The 19035-nt window shown below is 41.1% G+C and overlaps 1 protein-coding gene across 1 annotated transcript; it reads left to right on the top strand.

Moving 5' to 3' along the window:
* Positions 1-17618: 17618 nt before the first annotated feature.
* LOC121133910 (olfactory receptor 10V1-like) lies at positions 17619-18575 on the top strand. Its single transcript, XM_040731110.1, has one exon. It carries the CDS (start codon positions 17619-17621, stop codon positions 18573-18575), a length of 957 nt encoding a protein of 318 aa, XP_040587044.1.
* Positions 18576-19035: the final 460 nt, after the last annotated feature.

A 19035-nucleotide genomic window follows, 5' to 3' on the forward strand; every position in this document is an offset into this window, starting at 1 on the left:
CTACTCTTCAAAGGGAGGCACAATCTTCCTCCATCCTCCTGCAAAAACATAGTCCTCTTCTAGTACAGATGCACCAACTTCATAGTATTGTGTTTGATATCAGCCACTGTTCAGGGAAGGTACAGATGATTTCTGTGGTTTATACATTTATCACACCTCTGCTGAACCCCCTGATCTTTGCTTGAAAAACAGCTTGAGAATGCTCTTGGGAAAGAAAGAAATCCCAAGATTCTTTTGGTTTTTTTAGATTCACTTATTTTTATTTTATATGTATGGGTATTTTTCCTATATATCTGCATGTGCACTTCACATGTGACTGGTGCTTGCAGAGGCCAGAAGTGGTGTCAATTTCCTTAGAGCTGGAGTTACAGATCTGTGTGAGTCACCGTGTGGCAACTGGACCAGGTTCTCTGAAAGAGTAGCAAATGCTCTTAACTGCTGAGTCACCTTTCCAGCCTCAAATAGCAAGATTCTTACTGCTCAGAACACAATGAGACTTTCTGTACTAAGTCAATCAAGGGTCATTTTTACACATGTGAACTGTACAGAAGGGGAGAATCTAAGGGAAGAAAGAACTCTACTTTCAGGAACTGTTGGAAGTTCTATTGCTGTTCTTCATTGCTATATGTCTCTTTTTTGTTTTAAAGCTAAAACAATCCATTCTTTTAAAGAGATCTGTTGTGAGGTCAACAGAAAGGAAAACCAAGTGATATAGATAGCAAAGGTCTCTTTCACTGCAGAATCTGATCTCAGGCAATCAGGGGCTCCTTTGATTCTATTTTCCTCTAGAAATGAGATCCAGTACTTGATTTTCCAGAAATTTATTTTCATTTTTCTAACAGAAGACTCATGTATCTTAAACTGTCCTCTAACTCTCTAGGTAGCTAAGGATGACCTGGAACTTTTGATCTTCCTGCCTCCACCTCCTTGGAGAAGCCCTGGGATTGTAGACATGAACTAGTTTATGCAACGCTGGGGACTGAACCCAGGGTTCAGTGCCCTCTAGGCAAGCATTCTACCAAAGGAGCTACATCCACAACCCTCCATTTTTAAAGATAAATTAAAGCTAAGGTGGTTATTTTGTCATGATGGGAATGTCTTTCTGTATGCTGTGAATGTATGTTTCTCTTATTGGTTGATGAATAAAGCAGGATTTAGCCACATGGGAAAACCAAACAGGGATAAGGAAAGGTAGAAGGCAGAGTCAGGTAGATGACATGTAAGCTGCCTATGAAGCAAGAGACCTGGGCATCACTGGTAAGCCAAGACTGTAGGCATTTCGACAGATCAGATGGACAGGTATTCTGGCACTCGGGAGTCACAGAATACTAAGTGTTACACAGCTCAGATGGAAAGGTATCCTGGAGCTCAGGAGCCAAGGACTACCACAGGTTGCAGTAAGTTTAGCAGCTTACAGCCTTGCCTCAGGGAAAGCCTTCCCCAGTTTATGGGCTCTGCTCAGGCAAGACAGGGTCTTCCAGCTGGGGATGTTTGCCCAGTGTAGCAGTTTTGCTCTGGTAGGAGAATGTTTCCTGGGTGAAGTTGCTACAATTCACCTCTGCTCCAGGGAGAGTGGAGAGCAGAGTTCTCTGTGCCAGGGGAAGGTTTCCCGGATCTATCTGAGTGTTATGGCTCTGCTTGCTCTGCTCTCCCCAGGGTTGTCTCTGCTCCACCACAAAAGGTCTTCACCTGAAGCTCATCGAAGGGGTTTAGTGAGAGGGAAGAATCCAAGAGAGTGGCTGCCCTCTGCCAGAGAAGCAGAGGACAGCCGGGTAGCAGGAACAGCTGAACAGACACAGGGTTTATATAGGGCTTCCTGGTGGTGGGGGGGGGCGGGCGGAGTTTTCCAGGGTGGAGATTGGTCAAATTTCAATCCCTGATCTTAGATCTTCTGCTCAGGGATTGGTTAGTTTTCTGCAGTGTTAGGGTCAGATTTGGCCCTGATTTAAGGGCAAAAGTGTGTTTCTTTTTCTGGTCCTTTTTAGACTTTTGGCTCTAGCTTTAGGACCAGGGAGTATTTCTTTCACTGGTTTTGATTCCAGGGACAAAGTGTGTTTCTTTGGCACTGGTTTCAGGGTCAGGGTACATTTCTTTGGATCTGGTTGCAGGGCCAAAGTGTGTTTCTTTGGCTCTGCTCAGGGTGTGTTTCTTTGGCTGATCCTTTTTCCCTACGAAGATCATGTGGAGATACACAGACTAATAGAAACAGGTTAATAATTAAGAGAGAGCTAGACAGTATGATGCCTGAGCCATCAGCCAAACAGTTTATAATTAATATAAGCCTCTGTGTGTTTATTTGGGACTAAATGGTTGCGGGACCAGGCAGGACAGAAAAATCCATCAACACTGTCATGTTCCTGTGGCACTAAGATTTCAGAATTCTCAGAAGTTGTTGGGATACCATGAGGAACTGCATTGTATGTTCTCTGATTACAGTACAAATTAGAATTTCTTGAAATCCTAGATGAGGTAATTTTCCCTTATGACACAGAAAAGTTAACTCCATAGCCAAGATGGGAAAATGACTAATTCACTTTCTATTTAAAGACTTACATCACATACTTTAGAAGTTCCAGAATTTCTTAGAATATTTAGTTATAAGAAAATTTTCTTTGTCAGGTGGTGGTGGCACACGCTTTTAATCCCAGCACTTGGGAGGCAGAGGCAGGCGGATCTCTGTGAGTTCGAGGCCAGGCTGGATCGACAGCCTCCAAAACAATACAGAGAAACCCTGTCTTGTAAAACCAAAAAAAAAAAAAAAAAAAAAAAGAAAAGAAAAGAAAAGAAAATTTTCTTTAACATAAAGAAAATGTTTTTCTCAGATACTCAGAGAAAAGGTTATATGATAATAAATAATACCTGAAAAATGGCAATAGATAGAATGATACCTTTGTTTGTTTGGTTCCCAAGTTTCCCATGGAACTAAAAAGATTCAAAAGAGAAACATGTATCAATAAGACGGCTGAAACAGAGTGCTTGCTGAGCCAGCCTGATGATCTTAGGCAGATCCCTGAGACCCACAGTGGAAGGAGGGAACTGACTCCCCAAAGTTGTCTTCTGATGTTCACATTTGCTCCATGGCATTTGAGTTTGCATGCACGCACACACAGACACCTCACACACACACACCTCACACACACACACCTCACACACACACACCTCACACACACACACCTCACACACACACACCTCACACACACACACTTTACACATACTGGTAATAAAGAATAAGAAAGCAAAATAACAAAAATCTAATAATATAATAAATTGTTATTGTTGTGAAATTTAGTGCTCACTAGTCTTTAAAAACATTTTGTCAATTATCATCATTGGTGTGTGTGTGAGAGACAGAGAGACAGAGAGAGACACACAGAGAGAGACACACAGAGAGAGATATCTGTGTGATCTGTGTGCACAAGAGCAGGTAGGCATTCATGCCATGATGTGTATGTGGATGTCAGAGGACAACTTTTAGGAGTCCACTTCTTTTTGCATCTTGTCAAGGCAGAGTTATCTTTTTCTTTGCTTGTGTTGATTTTATTTTTCTACACTTTTTAATTATATATTTAAATTAGAAACAAGCTTGCTTCCCATGTCAGTCCAGTTCCCTCTCCCTCCCCCCAGCCCCCCACCCAACCCCCACTCCATTCCCCAGGGAGGGTAAGGCCCTCCCTGGGGGATCTCTAGAGTCTGTCATTTGGTTCAAGTGTCGAGATTGAGACAGCATCCCTCATTGTGGGATGGGTTCCCAAAGTCCGTTTGTGTGCCAGGGATAAATACTGATATACTACCCAAAAACCACATAGATTGCCTAAGTCTTTTCACTGACACCACATTCAGGGGGTCTGGATCAGTCCCATGCTGGCCTGTCAGCCATCAGGCTGGGGTCCAAGATCTCCCTCTTGTTCAGGTCAGCTGTTTCTCTGGGATCCACCAGCCCAGTCTTGACCCCTTTGCTCATCACTCCTCCCTCTCTGTCACTGGGTTCCAGGAGTTCAGTTCAGTGTTTAGCTGTGGGTGTCTGCCTCTGCTTCTGTCTGTCACTGGATGGAAGCTCTATCATGGTATGTAAGATAGTGGTCAAAATCATTATTAGGGAGGGGCATTTAAAGTAGTCTCTCCACTACTGCTTAGTTTGCCAGTTGGTGTCATCCTTGTACATCTCTGGAGTTCTCACTAGTGCCAGATCTCCCCTCAAACCTAGAATGGCTCCCTCTATTATGGTATCTCTCATCCTGCTCTCTATTCTTCCCCCAACTCAACTTTCCTGTTCCCCCATGTCCTCCTCTCCCTTCCTCTTGTATACCTCTCTTTTTCCTGGCTCCCTTTCCCTTTCCCCACCCTGTGCTCCCGATCTGCTCAGGAGATCTTGCCTCATTCCACCTTCTCTGGGGTACCTTGTATATCTCTCTTAGGGTCCTTCCTGTTTCCCTGCCTCTCTGGCAGTGGGATTGTAGACTGGCACTCCCTTGATCTATGTCTAAAATCCATATATAAGTGGGTACATACCATGTTTGTCTTTTTGTGACTGGGCTACCTTACTCAGGATGGTTTCTTCTAGTGCCAGCCATTTGCCTGCAGATTTCAAGATTCCATTGTTTTTTCTGCTGAATAGTATTCCACTGTGTAGATGCACCACATTTTATCTATCCACTCTTCAGTTGAGGGGCATCTAGATTGCTTCCAGGTTCTGGCTATCACAAATAGTGCTGCTATAAACATAGCGGAACAGATGTCCTTGTTGTATGAATGTGCATCTTTTGGGTATATGCCTAACAGTGAAATAAGGCAGAGTTATCTTTTGCTTTTATTGCTCTGCACACTCCAGAATGCTTTGGGGTGATTTTCCTGCCTCTGCATCCCGTTTCCCTGTAGGATTGCTGGGATTGCGGATGCAAGCCACTGTATTTATATTTTTGTATATTTCAGGCACCCAGGTCAGGTCATTAGCTTTTAGCCACTGAGCCATCCCATGGGCCTTCAGTGCTCACTAGTCTATGCCTCTGTTCTTAGTAAGGAAACCGATATTTGGACTACACAGTAGATACTGGAGCATTTTGAAATATTCTTCCTAAAGATGTGAGATGTGGGTTTTGATCAAGGTCATAAGGAATGACAGGAATACAGGCTACCTACCCCGTATCAGGTTATAGAGACACAGCAGTTTCTTGTATATTATGTTTACTGTGGTTTGACATTTGATTTGGAAAAAGAAGGTTGCAATGATAGGGTGATCCAGAATCACATAGTGAACCAGTGGAGAATTTGAAGAGAGTACCCTGGGTGAAAATAATGCATTGGTCACTGTCACTTCTGAATTTCTTGGAGTCTGACTCTTGAAGATAGGGCAGAAGATGACTGAAGGGTGATATTACCTGTCAAGGAATGACTGGATTTTTCTATACAAAGCTTTCAAAAATGGGCATTTTCTTAGTACACACAATCTGAAACATATTAAATCCAGCAACACATAAAATGATAGGGGTGTAGGAAAAATAACAGAGAACTAGAGGGAGTAGGTGAAGGAGCACCAAATCCTGCCTTCTGTGTAATTCAGAGATGATGTTACCATCTTGCCCATTTATGTTACACAGGGAGAATAAAAATAAGTTCATGATTAAAACATAGCCAAATCTAGTAGAAATTAAACCAACCAGTTTACAAGATCATATCCCCAAACAATTCCTGTTTGTGCTCAAAGACCTACTGGGGCTGGTCCAGTGGAAAGCCAAGTCAGCCTCCTGGGGCTTGGTGGAATCAAAGTGGGCAGGGAATTCTCTAGAAATGAGATGAAGAGTGAGAACAGAGAAACAACTCAGAGTTCCAACTCCACAAATCCCCAAGTCCCATGTTCTTCCCTGGTGAAGGGGCAGGGGAAAGAGCTGGCATATGGAAGTGTGTGCTGTCCTTGGAGAAGGTCTCAGAGGTTCAGCTCTGTGGCTGCCAAGCCATTAGAAAGACCACAGTTTGGATTTCAGTCAGCCTTGGTTTGAGGATGTGGTGCCAGATCCTCCAGGCAGAAGAAAGGAAGGAGGCAGAGGAGACCTGTGTGAGCTGCTGTGTGTTGGGCCAATGAATGCTCCTGACCTTGGCATCTCCTGAGAGGGCCTTTCTGGTGTTGAATCACAGATAAGCTAGAGTGTAGTTTTACCTCCTGTAGCTAATAAGGACTCCCCAGTTTTGTCATTGTGAATGTGGGGAGATTTTTTTCACTCATCAATGCCTTAAATGAAGACAGAACCCACATGAGTAAGTTTTTAATTTTTAAAATTAGTTTCTTTGTATTTGTGGAATGCAGACGGGAATAATAATGGTCAGCTGTGTTTTTGGGCTTTGCTGGTAGCAGTCATTATAGGACCAAGCACAGAGTATTAAAGAGAAATGGCAGCCTCAGATGTCTGCAGCTACAAAGAGTAAGATTTATTTGATAATTTATTGTAGCTCAAATGTTTTAAAACTAGAACATTTGAAATAAAACCTCAAAAATAAACTATATTATAAAAGTAAAGAGAATAAAAATATCTATTTAGTGATAATTTTGGGCTAAGGCAGTGGTTCTCAACCTTCGTAATGTTGGGACTCTCATACAGTTCCTCATGTTGTGGTGACCTCAACCATAAAATTATCTTCATTACTATTTCATAATTGTAACTTTACTACTGTTATGAATTGTGATGTACATATCTGTGTTTTCTGATGGTCTTAGGTGACCCCTGTGAAAGGGTCACTCAACTCCCAAGAGGTTGTGAGTCATAGGCTGAGAATTACTGGGCTAAGGAATGTTCAATAATTGAATATAAAGCTTATTTTGAGTGTCCTGTCAACTAACCCAAAAGGGAAAAGACAAATTATATAGCAATCATGGTTAAGTAGGATGTCATATGTATATCTACTCATAGAAATATGCTGTAACTCCAGGAGTGTAGTACATACATGTAATCTCAGCAACCATTAAACAATTAAGAATCTTGAGTTCAAGACCAGTCTCAGCCACATGGCTAGTATATGTCTTCCTAATCCTCTTTGTTCTTGTCCTTCCTCCCCTTATGTTCCCCACTTCTTTCTTTTTGGTGACAGGATTTCTATATAACTTGGCTGTTCTGGAACTTGCTCTGTAGATGAGGCTGGCCTTAGAACTCACAGATATCCTCCTGCCTCTGCCTCCCAAGTGCCATGATTAAAGATATGCAGCACCACGTACTGGAGCCAGTACACATCTTAAAACAAAATAAGTTGGGTGTAGTATTTTGTCCATATAATACCTGCACTTGGAAGACTGAAGATCTCCACAAAATTGAAATGATCCTGGGCTACAAATTGAGTTACTGGTTAGCTTGTGTTTTTTTCCCTGTCTAAAGCAAAATGCAACAATAACAACCCAAACAAGCAAGCAAACAAACAAAAACCTCAACAAGAAAACTATAAGAAAACCAAACCAAACCACTCTAAGAAAAAAGAAAGAAATGTATGTGCTGATAGAGACATGTGTACAATGGGAACAAAGGTAAGCATCCCTCCTGAAACAGAAACTTGCTGAGAATTTGAGTCTTAGACATTATAAATGGGAATTTGAATCGATGTTTTATATTTAAAATACATAGAACAAAAATAAAGAAAAGCAGGAAGAAATATCAATGTCCCAATTTTCTCAAAAGCACCACTAAGGGTTATAATTTCCTTTCAGAGTGGCGATGTGAGTGATGCAGGCTAGGTACGGACCTTGTGTAACTCTTTTCTTAGCTAGCGTTATGTAATAAGAACCCGTTCTGCTTCTGAAACATTAAGATTGTCATGGTTATATAATGGTTGGTAACTCCCATGCCCAACAAAATGCTTGTGATATTATCTTGTGTTAGTGTTTTCTCTGTTTCGATTTTTAAGAAAGAAGCCACTGGGTCTCTTGGTTCAGCAGTTAAGGGTGGTTATTGTTCTTGCAGAAGACCCAGGTTTGGTTCCCAGACAACACATATGGTCACAACTGCCCACACTTTTAGTTCCAGAGGATCTAATGCTCTTTTCTAACCTACATAGGCTCTTGCTTTCATGCAATAAATACTTTATTTGCATTTATTTGTTTATTGTGTATGTGTGCACATGTGAATGTGTGCATTTTGTGGGAATTGGTTTTCTCTTTCCACCATTCGGGACATGGGGGATTAAATCAAGGTCATGAGTACCTTTACCTGCAGAGCCCTCTCACTAGCTGTCACTCGATAAGTCTTCAATGTATGAATGGGCACATGTTTATAGACTACCAGACACTGGTTTTAGTTGTGGGTATGAGCAAAACTCAAAGTCAATTGCTGCTGGTAGTGATCTTAGAGCCGTGGAGAAGTGGCTACAAATGAACACAGAAGTGAATACATCACCAAAGGAAAGGAGAGACTCCTGTTAGGTGCAACAGTTCTCTTTTTGGTCCCTGACTGTCCCCTTTGTGTTTGACCACAGAGACCAGATGCCTGATGCAAACAGTGTGCTAGTTGTCATTATATATCTTGTGTGTATATAATAGTGGGGAGTGTGTGTTCCCACTGCTGCTCACAAGAAGGACATTTTAGCACTCACAAAATAGCATGCTCTTGGAAAAGTGCAGAGGAAGACTGGTCTGCCCCTATGCCTGCCATATTCTTTTTATTTTTTTATTTTTTTTACCATTTTTTATTTTTTAATTTCATTTTACATTCCAACCATAGTTCTCCCTCCCATACCTCCTCCGGCCCTCCTCACCTCCTCCCATCCTCCTTGCCTCCCCCAGCTCACCTCAGTCCACATCTCCTCACAGGTAAGGGCTCTCATGAGAAGTCAACACCATCTGGCACAATAGGTTGGGGCAGGGCAAGGGCCCTCTCCCATGCATTAAGACTGAGCGTGGCAGCCCATCATGGGGAGTGGATTCCAACAAGCTAGCTCATGTACAGGGATATTGTGGTCCTACTGCCAGGATCCCTCAGTCAGTCCAAGCTTTGCAACTGTCTCCCACATGGATGGCCTAGTTTGATTACCTGGAGTCTCCACAGTTGTAGGTCTAGAGTTCATGCGTTTTCATGAACTTGGTTCAGCTGTCTCTGTAGATTTCTCCATCATGATCTTGACCTCCCTTGTTCATATATTGCTTCCTCCCTCTCTTCAACTGGATTCCCAGAGCTCGGCCTGGTTTTTTGGTTGTGGATCTCTGCATCTGGTTCCGATTACTGGATGAGGGAGCTATGATGATAGTTGGGGTATTTATCAATCTGATTGCAGGAGAAGGCCAGTTCAGACATCCTCTCTACTATTGCTAGGAGCCCAGCTGGGGTCCTCCTTGTGGATTCTTGGGAGTTACCCTAGCATCAGGTTTCTCCCTAAGCCCATAGTGGCTCTCTCTTTGAAGATATCTCTTTCATTGCTCTTTCACTGCATCCCTCCACCCCTCAGCTATCTCATTCCCTCCTGTTCTCATCCCCACTCTGCTCCCCTGTACCACTCCCAGTTTACCCCGTAGATCTCATCTAACTTCCCTTCCCAGGGTGATCCATGTGTCCCTCTTAAGATTCTCATTGTTACCTAGCTTCTCTGGAGCTGTGGATTGTAGTCTGGGTATCTTTTGCTTTATGTCTAATATCCACTTATGTGTGAATACATACTGTGTTTGTCTGAGTCTGGGTTACCTTACTAAGGACTGTTTTTCTACTTCCATCCTGAAAATTTCATGAGGTCATCATTTTTTAAAGCTGAGGAGTGCTCCATTGTGCAAATGTATCACATTTCCTTACCCATTCTTTGGTTGAGGGGCATTTAGGTCGTTTCCAAGTTTTGGATAGTATGAATAATGCTGTTATGAACATTTTTGAGCAAGAGTCCTTGTAGTATGATTGAGCGCTCTTTGGGTATATGCCCAAGAGTGATATCGCTGGGTCTTGAGGTAGATTGATCTTAGCCATTCTGACAGGTGTAAGACGGTATCTCAGGATCATTTTGATTTGCATTTCCTTGATAGCTAAGAATGTTGAACACGTCTTTAAATGCATCTCAGCCATTTGAGATTCTTCTGTTGAGAATTCTCTGTTTAGCTCTGTACCTCATCTTTCTTTTCTTTCTTTCTTTTTTTCTTTTTTTTGTGACAGGGTTTCTCTGGTAACTTTGTAGACCAGGCTGGCCTGGAACTCACCATCATCCAGCTCCATTTTTCAATTGGGTTATTTTGTATTTTAATGTCTAGTTTCTTGAGTTCTTTATAAATTTTGGAGATCAGCTCTCTCTCAGATGTGGGGTTGGTGAAGGTCTTTTCCATTCTGTTTTGTTTTATTGACAGTGTCCTTAACCTTACAGAAGCTTTTCAGTTTCAGGAGGTTCCATTTATTGATTGTTTCTTTCAGTGTCTATGATATTGGTGTTATATTTAGGAAGTGGTCTCCTGTGCTAATGCATTCAAGGCTACTTCCCACTTTATTTCTGTCAGGTTCAACCTAGCTGGATTTATGTTGAGGTCCTTGATCCACTTGGATTTGAGTTTTGTGCATGGCAATAGATATGGATCTATTTGCCATCTTCTGTATGTTGACATCCAGTTATGCCAGCACCATTTGTTAAAGATGTTTTCCCTTTTCCATTTTCTTTGTCAAAAATCAGGTATCCATAGGTGTGCGGGTTAATATCACTGTCTTCAATTCAATTCCATTTATCCACCTGGCTGTTTTTATGCCAATACCAAACTGCTTTTATTAGGATAACTCTATAGTAGAATTTGAAGTCAGAGATGGTGATGCCTTCAGAAATTTCTTTATTGTACAGGTTTGTTTTGGCCATTCTGTTTTTTTGTTTTTCCATATGAAGTTGAGTATTGTTCTTTTAAGGTCTATGAAGAATTGTGTTGGGATTTGATGGGGGATTGCATTGAATCTGTAGGTTGTTTTGGCAGGACTGCCATTTTTATTATGCTGATCCTACCAATATAAGAGCATGGGCAATCTTTCCATTTTCTGATGTCCTCTTCAATTTCTTTCTTTAGGAACTTAAAGTTCTTGTTATACAGGTCATTCACTTGTTTGATTAGAATTACTCCAAGATATTTAATATTTGTGGCTATTGTAAAGGGTGATGTTTCTTTTATTTCTTTCTCAGCCCATTTATAATCTATATATAGGAGGATTACTGATTTTTTAAAGTTAATCTTGTATCCCTCCACATTACTGAAAGTATTTATCAGCTGTAGGAGTTCCCAGGTAGAGTTTTTAGGATCACACATGTACACTATCATATCATTTGCAAACAGTGATAGTTTCACTTCTTCCTTTCCAGTTTGTATCCCCTTGACCTCCTTTTGTTGTCTGATTGCTCTAGCTAGAACTTCAAGTACTATATCGAAGAGATATGAGAGAGTGGACAGCCTTGTCTTGTTTCTGATTTTAGTGGAATTTCTTTGAGTTTTTCTGCATTTAGTTTGGTGTTGGCTGTTGGCTTGCTGTATATTGCTTTTTATTATGTTTAGATGTGTTCCTTTTATCCCTAATCTCTCCAAGTCCTTTATCATGAAGAGGTGGCAGATTTTGTCAAAGGCTTTCCCACCACCTAATGAGATGATCATGTGGTTTTTTTTCTTTCAGTTTGTTTATATGGCCGATTACACTGACAGATTTTTGTATGTTAAACCAATCCTGTATCTCTGGAATGAAGCCTACTTGATAATTGTGGATGAGTTTTTGATGTGTTTTTGAATTTGGTTAGCCAGTTTTTATTGAGTATTTTTGCACCAATGTTCATGAGTGATATTGGTGTATAATTTCCTTTCTTTGTTGTATCTTTGTGTGGTTTGGGTATCAGGATAACTGCAGCCTCATAAAAGGAGTTTGACAATGTTCCCTTTGTTTCTATTGTGTGGAACACTTTGAGGAGTATTGGAATCAGCTCTTCTTTGAAATTCTGATAGAATTATGTGCTAAAGCCATCTGATTCCAGATTTTTTTTGGTTGGAAGACTTTTAATGACAGCTTGTATTTCCTTAGGGGTTATAAGTTGATTTAAATTGCTTATCTGGTCTTGATTTAACTTTGGTATGTGGAACCTATCCAGAAAATTGTCCATTGCTTTTAAAATTACCAATTTTGCGGAGTATAGGTTTTTGAAGTATGATCTAATGATTCTCTAGATTTCTTCAGTGTCTATTGTTATGTCCCCTTTTTCATTTCTGATTTTGTTAATTGGGATATTCTCTCTCTGCCTTTTGGTTGGTTTAGATAAGGGTTTGTCTATCTTGTTAATTTTCTCAAAGAACCAACTCTTTGTTTCATTGATTCTTTGTATTGTTCTCTTGGCTTCTATTTTATTGATTTCAGCCCTCAATTTGATTATTTATTGTTGTTTATTCCTCCTGGATGAATTTGCTTCTTTTTGTTGTAGATCTTTCAGATGTTTTGTTAATTCACTAGTGTAGGATTTCCCTAACTTCTTTATGTAGGCGTTTAGTGCTATGAACTTTCCTTAGCACTGCCTTCAAAGTGTCTCATAAATTTGGATATGTTTTACATCATTTTCATTGAATTCTAGGAAGTCTTTAGTTTCTTTCTTTATTTTTTGACCCAGGGTGATTCAGTTGGGCATTATTCAGTTTTCATAAGTTTGTAGGCTTTCTAGAATTTGTGTTGTGTTGAATGTTAACTTTAAGACATAGTGATCAGATAAGATACAGGGGGTTATTTCAATTTTTATATCTGTTGAGATTTGCTTTGTAACTGAGTATGTGGCAAATTTTAGAGAAGGTTACATTGGGTTCTGAGAAGATGGTATATTCTTTTGTGTTTGGTGGAGTGTTTTATAGGTGTTAAGCCCATTTGAATCATAAAAACTCCCTTATTTTTCTGTTAATTTTCTGTCTGGCAGACTTGCCCACTGGTGAGAGTGGGGTGTTGTAGTCTCCCACTATTAGTGTGGGGCATTTGATGTGTGATTTAAGCTAAAGTAATGCTTCTTTTATAAATGTGGGTGCCCTTGTATTTGTGGCATAGATGTTCAGGACTGAGAGTTCTTGATGGATTTTTCCTGTGATGAATATGAAATGTCTTTCATCATCACTTTTGGTTACCTTTAGTTTGAAGTCTATTTTGTTAGTTATTAGAATAGCTACACCAGCTTGTTTCTTAGGTTCATTTTATTGGAAAGTCTTTTCACAACGCTTTATTCTGAGGAAATGTTTGTCTTTGAAGTAGAGATGGGCTTCTTGTATGCAGCAGAAGGGTGGATCCTATTTTAGTATTTATTCTGTTAGCTTGTATCTTTTTGTAGGTGATTTGAGTCCATTGATTTTGAGGAATATCAATGACCAGTTATTTTTGGTGGTGGTGGTGGTGGTGGTGGTGGTGTGTGTGTGTGTGTGTGTGTGTGTGTGTGTGTGTACGTGTGTGTGTGTGTGTGTTTCCGTTTTTTAAGGATTTTCTGGTGTGGGATTATCTATTGCCTGTGCTTTCCTGGGTACCTCTAACTACTTTGGGTTGGAGTTTTTCTTCTAGTGCTTTGTATAGAGCTGGATTTGTGCAGGAATTGTTTAAATTTGGTTTTGTCATGTAATATCTTGTTTCTACATCTATGGTAATTGAAAGTTTTGCTGGGATAGTAGTCTGGATTGGCATCCATGGTCTCTTAGAGTCTGCATAATGTCTGTCCAGGACCTTCTTCTGGCTTTGAGAGTCTCCATTGAGTCTACCCTTATTGGTTACTTTACCTTTTTCCTTTGCAGCTCTTAATATTCTTTTTTATTCTATAAAGTTTGTGTTAGTTTAGTTAGAGAACTGTTTTTTTTTGTTCAGTCTATTTGGTGTTCTGTAAGATTCTTGCATCTTTATAGTTATTTCCTTCTTTAGGCTGGGAAAGTTTTCATCTATGACTTTGTTGAATATATTTTCTGTGCCTTTGAGTTGGACTTCTTCTTCTACCCCTAGTATTCTTAGGTTTCATCTTTTTATGGTGTCCCAGATTTCCTTGATATTTTGTGTTGTGACTTTTTTGGTTTTAATGTTTTCTTTGACCTATGAATTTATTTACTCTATAGTATCTTCAGTGCTTGAGAGTTTCTCTTCCATCTCTTACATCCTGTTGTTTATGGTTACATCTGTAGTTCCTGTTCATTTACCTAGATTTTCCATTTCCAGAATTCTCTGTTTTTTTGTTTTGTTGCCTCCATTTCAATTTTCCAGTCTTGGACTTGTTTGATTGTTTCTTCATGGTTTTCTTGGGTTTACTTAAGGGATTTATTGAGTTCTTCCAATTTTTGCTTGTCTTTTCCTCCATTTCTTTTAGAGAATTCTTCATTTCTTCTTTAAGGGTTTCTATCATCTTCATAAAGTTGTTTTAAGGTCATTTTCTTCTGCTTCTTTTGCCTTGGGATGTTCAGATCTTCCTGATGTAGGACTACTAGGTTCTGGTGTTGCCATATTGTTCTTTAGGTTGCTGAATGTATTCTTGCATTGAAGTCTACCCATTTCTTTTTCTTGTTGGTTCATGCAGTGTTTTTGCCTCTTAATTCTATCCTCTCTGTCCTCTTTCTTAGTCCTCTTTGTGCAGTAGATGTCTGTGTCCCAGGGAGCTGCTGAGGTCATGGGGGATGGGTGGGTTTGGGGGAAGAGTAGGGGGGCTGTTGGTGTAACCTGCCTGCAGGAGACTTTCCTGCTAGTGTGGCTGAGCCCTGTCATATTCTAACCCTGTGCAGAGGTAAGGTATAATCAGATGACAGCACAGAGGTGAAAGTCTTTAGAAAAGAGGCACATTACTTGAAATATAGGCATGGAATCATACTATAAGAGGACTGGATTGTTGAACACTGAAATACAGTAAATACTTAAAAGAAAAGCTCCAATCAGTAGGAATTCCTCATGATGGAAAGGAACAGAGGCCTTCCATGATTGTCACATGTGCAAAAGCCATGGCGTGTCTTCAGGCAGGAGCACAGAAAATATAGTCAAAGACATGTTCTTCTCGAATGCTGCTGACACTTTGTGTGGCTTCACAAAGTACACAGTTGTATTTTTCTGTCTGTCATGGCAGTTTAAATGCTTAATGTCTGCATGCAGCTCTGTCCAAATGCTGGTGCCAAACTTTGCAATGTGATGCTATCAGTTAGTGGGGCCTGAGGAGGAAGTAGGTTTAGATGAGGACATGGCATGAAAGCCCTGTAAAGGAATTGGTGCTCTTCTAGAGGAGGAAGTGGGTACAGTTTCTTTTCTGCCATGTGAGGATACAGAAGGAGGAGGCAGCAATTTATCATCCAGAACAAGGGTCCTCGGTCCTCACTGTGACCCAACCTATGGCTATCTTTAACTTGGGATCCCTGCCCTTGAGGAATGTGAGCAATAGAAATCTATGGTCTAAGCCACTCAGTCAACGATTTTTAAAAAAGTATCACAAACTAAGTCAAGGGTTGACTCAATTCCACAGGAAATAGGATAGTAATGTTTTGTGTGTGAGCATGCTGACTTACTTATGTTTGTGTGTACTTCTGAATGTCTAACTTATTAACTGTGTAAACTTGCAGTGAAATTAATTTCTACAGTTACAGTCATGGGGAAAAATTCCATAAATAAGAAAGCTTAAAAAATGTAAAATATAGGACCTTTTCCCCTTTAAGAATTCTGTAGTTGTGCACCACAATCTGCAGTAATTCACTGAGGATGAGAATTAGTGTTGGCTTCATTTGTAGTGGCAAAGGCAGAATTCAAGGAACTCATGAGGGATGACGAGGCACACAGGGCCCATGACTATGGAAAGTGTTTTTCCCCTTGAGCCTTAGGTAACAAGGAAGAGAAACATATCATTGAAACCTAGGCATATCCAGCTATGGCAGATAGACTACTCACTCAGAACTGTGGTCACAGAAGCAAGGGAAAGAGGAAGAAATGTGAGAGTGACTTTAAAGGGAAGTGCCTCTTATAATTTACCTCTGTCAATCAGATGTCACCAAAACTGGAACCAAGTTAACAAAATGCTTTGAGATCATTTAGAACCATGTACTCCTGCTTACATACTATGTGCTCAACCTGTTTAGAATTAGCTGACCTCGTGGGGGGATAATGTAATCAATCTTAACTTTACTTTAGGCTCCAAGTGTAATTAACTTTTACAAGCTAAGATGAATAAATAGCTTTAATCTTGTACTGTGTTCTGTATGGTGTTACCCATTTCTCCTTTGTGACTCATTCATGCCCCTATCTCAGAACAATGTACATGTAAGATTCGCCTTGAGTTCACCTACCACTGACACACAGCCTACTACAAAAATGTTGAAAGCAGCAAAGCTTATAACATCTGTTTGTGGCTTTGTGTGCTAATATGTGCCAATAGTGTAAAAAAACTCAACTTTTTCCCTCATGAGACTCCTGTAAAAGATTAAGACAAAAATTTCTCATTCCTTTTTTGTTTGCTATGCTGTTCAATAAGTAGAGAGGAGAGCAGTTGTTCAGAGATCAGAACTCCAGGACTGGTCAGGCTTCCTCTTGATTTAGGTGACTCTTGAGTTGGACTCTTGTGTTATGCAGCACCAACCCAGAGAAGTATATGGCATCCTGTGTGAGGGATAGATGTTCTGTCTCTCTTTGTGCTCTTTTTCATTCTGCAGCCCGTTTCTCTCTTTGATCCAATACAGTGAGAAACCAGAGTGAGAGAGACCCATCTGATGCCATCCTTAGAGACTTCTACAGGGTATGGGAAGGTAGAGAATGAATCTGAGGCCAGCTGGTGAGTAGCCAAAAAAGCCTTGCCTGAGTCATGCCCAGAGAGGTGGGAGGTTGGGCAGTGTCACTGCATCTAGAAGTGAGGAATTTCCAATGGGTTTGGATGCACATAAATGTCAAAATTATCTGTTTGGGTCAGGAATTAGGAGGTCCTTGTGACCTTCAGCAATATGATTTCAAGGAACAGAGACATTCAATATAATAGACACTTTGAGATAAATAATAAAAATGGGATGGGTGGTGGTGGTGCAGGCATTCAATTCCAGCACTCAGAAGGCAGAGGCAGGTAGATCTCTGTGAGTTTGAAGGCAGCCTGGTCTACAGAGTGAGTTCCAGGTCAGTCAGGGCCTCACAGAGAAATCCTGTTTCCAAAAAACTAACCCCCCACAAAAAAAAAGAAAAAAAGGAAATAGTTGTTATGGAAAGGGGACATGGAGATTTTGTTGTTCATTGTTTTTGAAACAGGATTTCATTTACCTCAGGCTGACCTTAAACTCACTCTTCAGCTGAAGATGAACTTAAATTCCTGATCCTCTTGTTTCCATTTCCTAAATGCTGGGATTGCAGGCATAGACCACCATGCAGAGCAAGAGTCTTTGAAGGATAACATAATATTGGCACAATTGATTTATTCTGTGGGAAGTAAGGTTGCTCTAGAATGGAAAACAGCACTAGATATTGGAGGCTGAGCAAATATCTTATTAACAGGATCCCAGACAAAACAAGGGGGACTGAGAGCATTATCTGTGCAGAAGAAAAGAATGAGTAAAACCTAGGCACATGAGAAAATGTGACGGTGTTAAGAGTCAGCAGAAAATGCTATGCTCAGAGCCTATGAGAATAATGACAAGTATCCTCCAGGTGCATTCTGTGTGTCCTCAGGGGCATCACCTGTGTCAGTAGCAGACCCAATGCACTAAGCACATGGAAGAAGGAAATCAGACTGGGATGGTCCTCTTCCACTTCCGCCCCTTCTCCAAACTCCCCGAGGTGCAGATGCTGATCTTTGTGGTCTTTCTCATGATGTACCTGGTCAGCATCGGAGGAAACATGTCCATCGTCCTCACCATCTGGATCAATCGCTGTCTCCACACCCCTATGTACTTCTTCCTGGCAAACCTGGCTAGCCTGGAGATCTTCTATTCTTCTACCATAGCTCCCCTGACTCTGGCCAGCGTCCTGTCCACCGAGAGAACTGTGGTCTCCCTGGCAGGCTGTGGTGCCCAGATGTTCTTCTTCATCTTCCTGGGCAGTGCTGACTGTATTCTGCTGGCCGTCATGGCCTATGACCGGTTTGTGGCCATCTGTCGCCCTCTGCGCTACACCCTCATCATGAGTTGGCACTTGTGTGTCCAGCTGGCCCTAGGGTCACTGTTGCTGGGTTTCATCTTGGCCATGCAGTTGACTGTGCTCATCTTCCGTCTGCCTTTCTGTAGCAGTAAGGAAATCAGCCTGTTCTACTGTGATGTCCTCCCTGTCATGAGGCTGGCCTGTGCAGACACCCATGTCCACGAGGCCACTCTGTTTGTGGTCAGTGTCATCGTCCTCACCATCCCTTTCCTCCTCATCACTCTGTCCTATGTCTTCATTGTGGATGCGATCCTGAAGATCCGCTCAGCTGAGGGGAGGCACAAAGCCTTCTCCACCTGTTCCTCCCACCTGACTGTGGTCCTCCTGCAGTATGGATGTGGAAGCCTCATCTACTTGTGTCCCAGCTCCAGTTACTCTCCTGAGCGGGGCCAGGTAGTTTCTGTGGTTTACACATTCATCACCCCCATGCTGAACCCCTTGATCTACAGCATGAGGAACAGAGAACTCAAGGATGCCTTGAGGAGAGTGATAATGAAATTGCTTTTGGTCCAAACACAAGAAACATTCTAAGTAGTTGTCTAAAAATCCTGAGTTGAACATACATAGTATGAAGAAATGGGGCCTCATATGCCATTGGTTTGCTAATGTTAATTTCATGTTTCATACTGCTAGTTTTGTTTTAAAGGCTAGTTTCCTTTCCTCAGCTTTAGGTTAGTCATTTTGGAAAATGGGGATGAAAATACTTCCAGTATTTAAATTATGAATTAATCACAAGGATCAAGAAATACATTCAGAGAAAACAGTTGCTCTCTCTCTCTCTCTCTCTCTCTCTCTCTCTCTCTCTCTCTCTCTCTCCCTCTCCCTCTCTCCCTCTCTTCCTCTCTCTCTGTCTCTCCCTCTCTCTCTTTTTGAAGCAGTGTTGGAATGTATTATATATAGAAAGAAGGGCACTCAGGGAAAGATTAAGGCACACCTGAAAGAGAGGTGTGGGCTTTTCCAAAGAGAGTTGCCAATGTGCTACTTACTATTT

Source organism: Mesocricetus auratus, unplaced genomic scaffold (assembly GCF_017639785.1).
Source record: "Mesocricetus auratus isolate SY011 unplaced genomic scaffold, BCM_Maur_2.0 Super-Scaffold_4256, whole genome shotgun sequence".
Lineage (NCBI taxonomy): Eukaryota > Metazoa > Chordata > Mammalia > Rodentia > Cricetidae > Mesocricetus > Mesocricetus auratus.

Bases quoted from the DNA above. Each gene is read 5' to 3' on its own strand.
- LOC121133910 (XM_040731110.1), top strand. From the start codon at position 17,619: ATGGAAGAAGGAAATCAGACTGGGATGGTCCTCTTCCACTTCCGCCCC.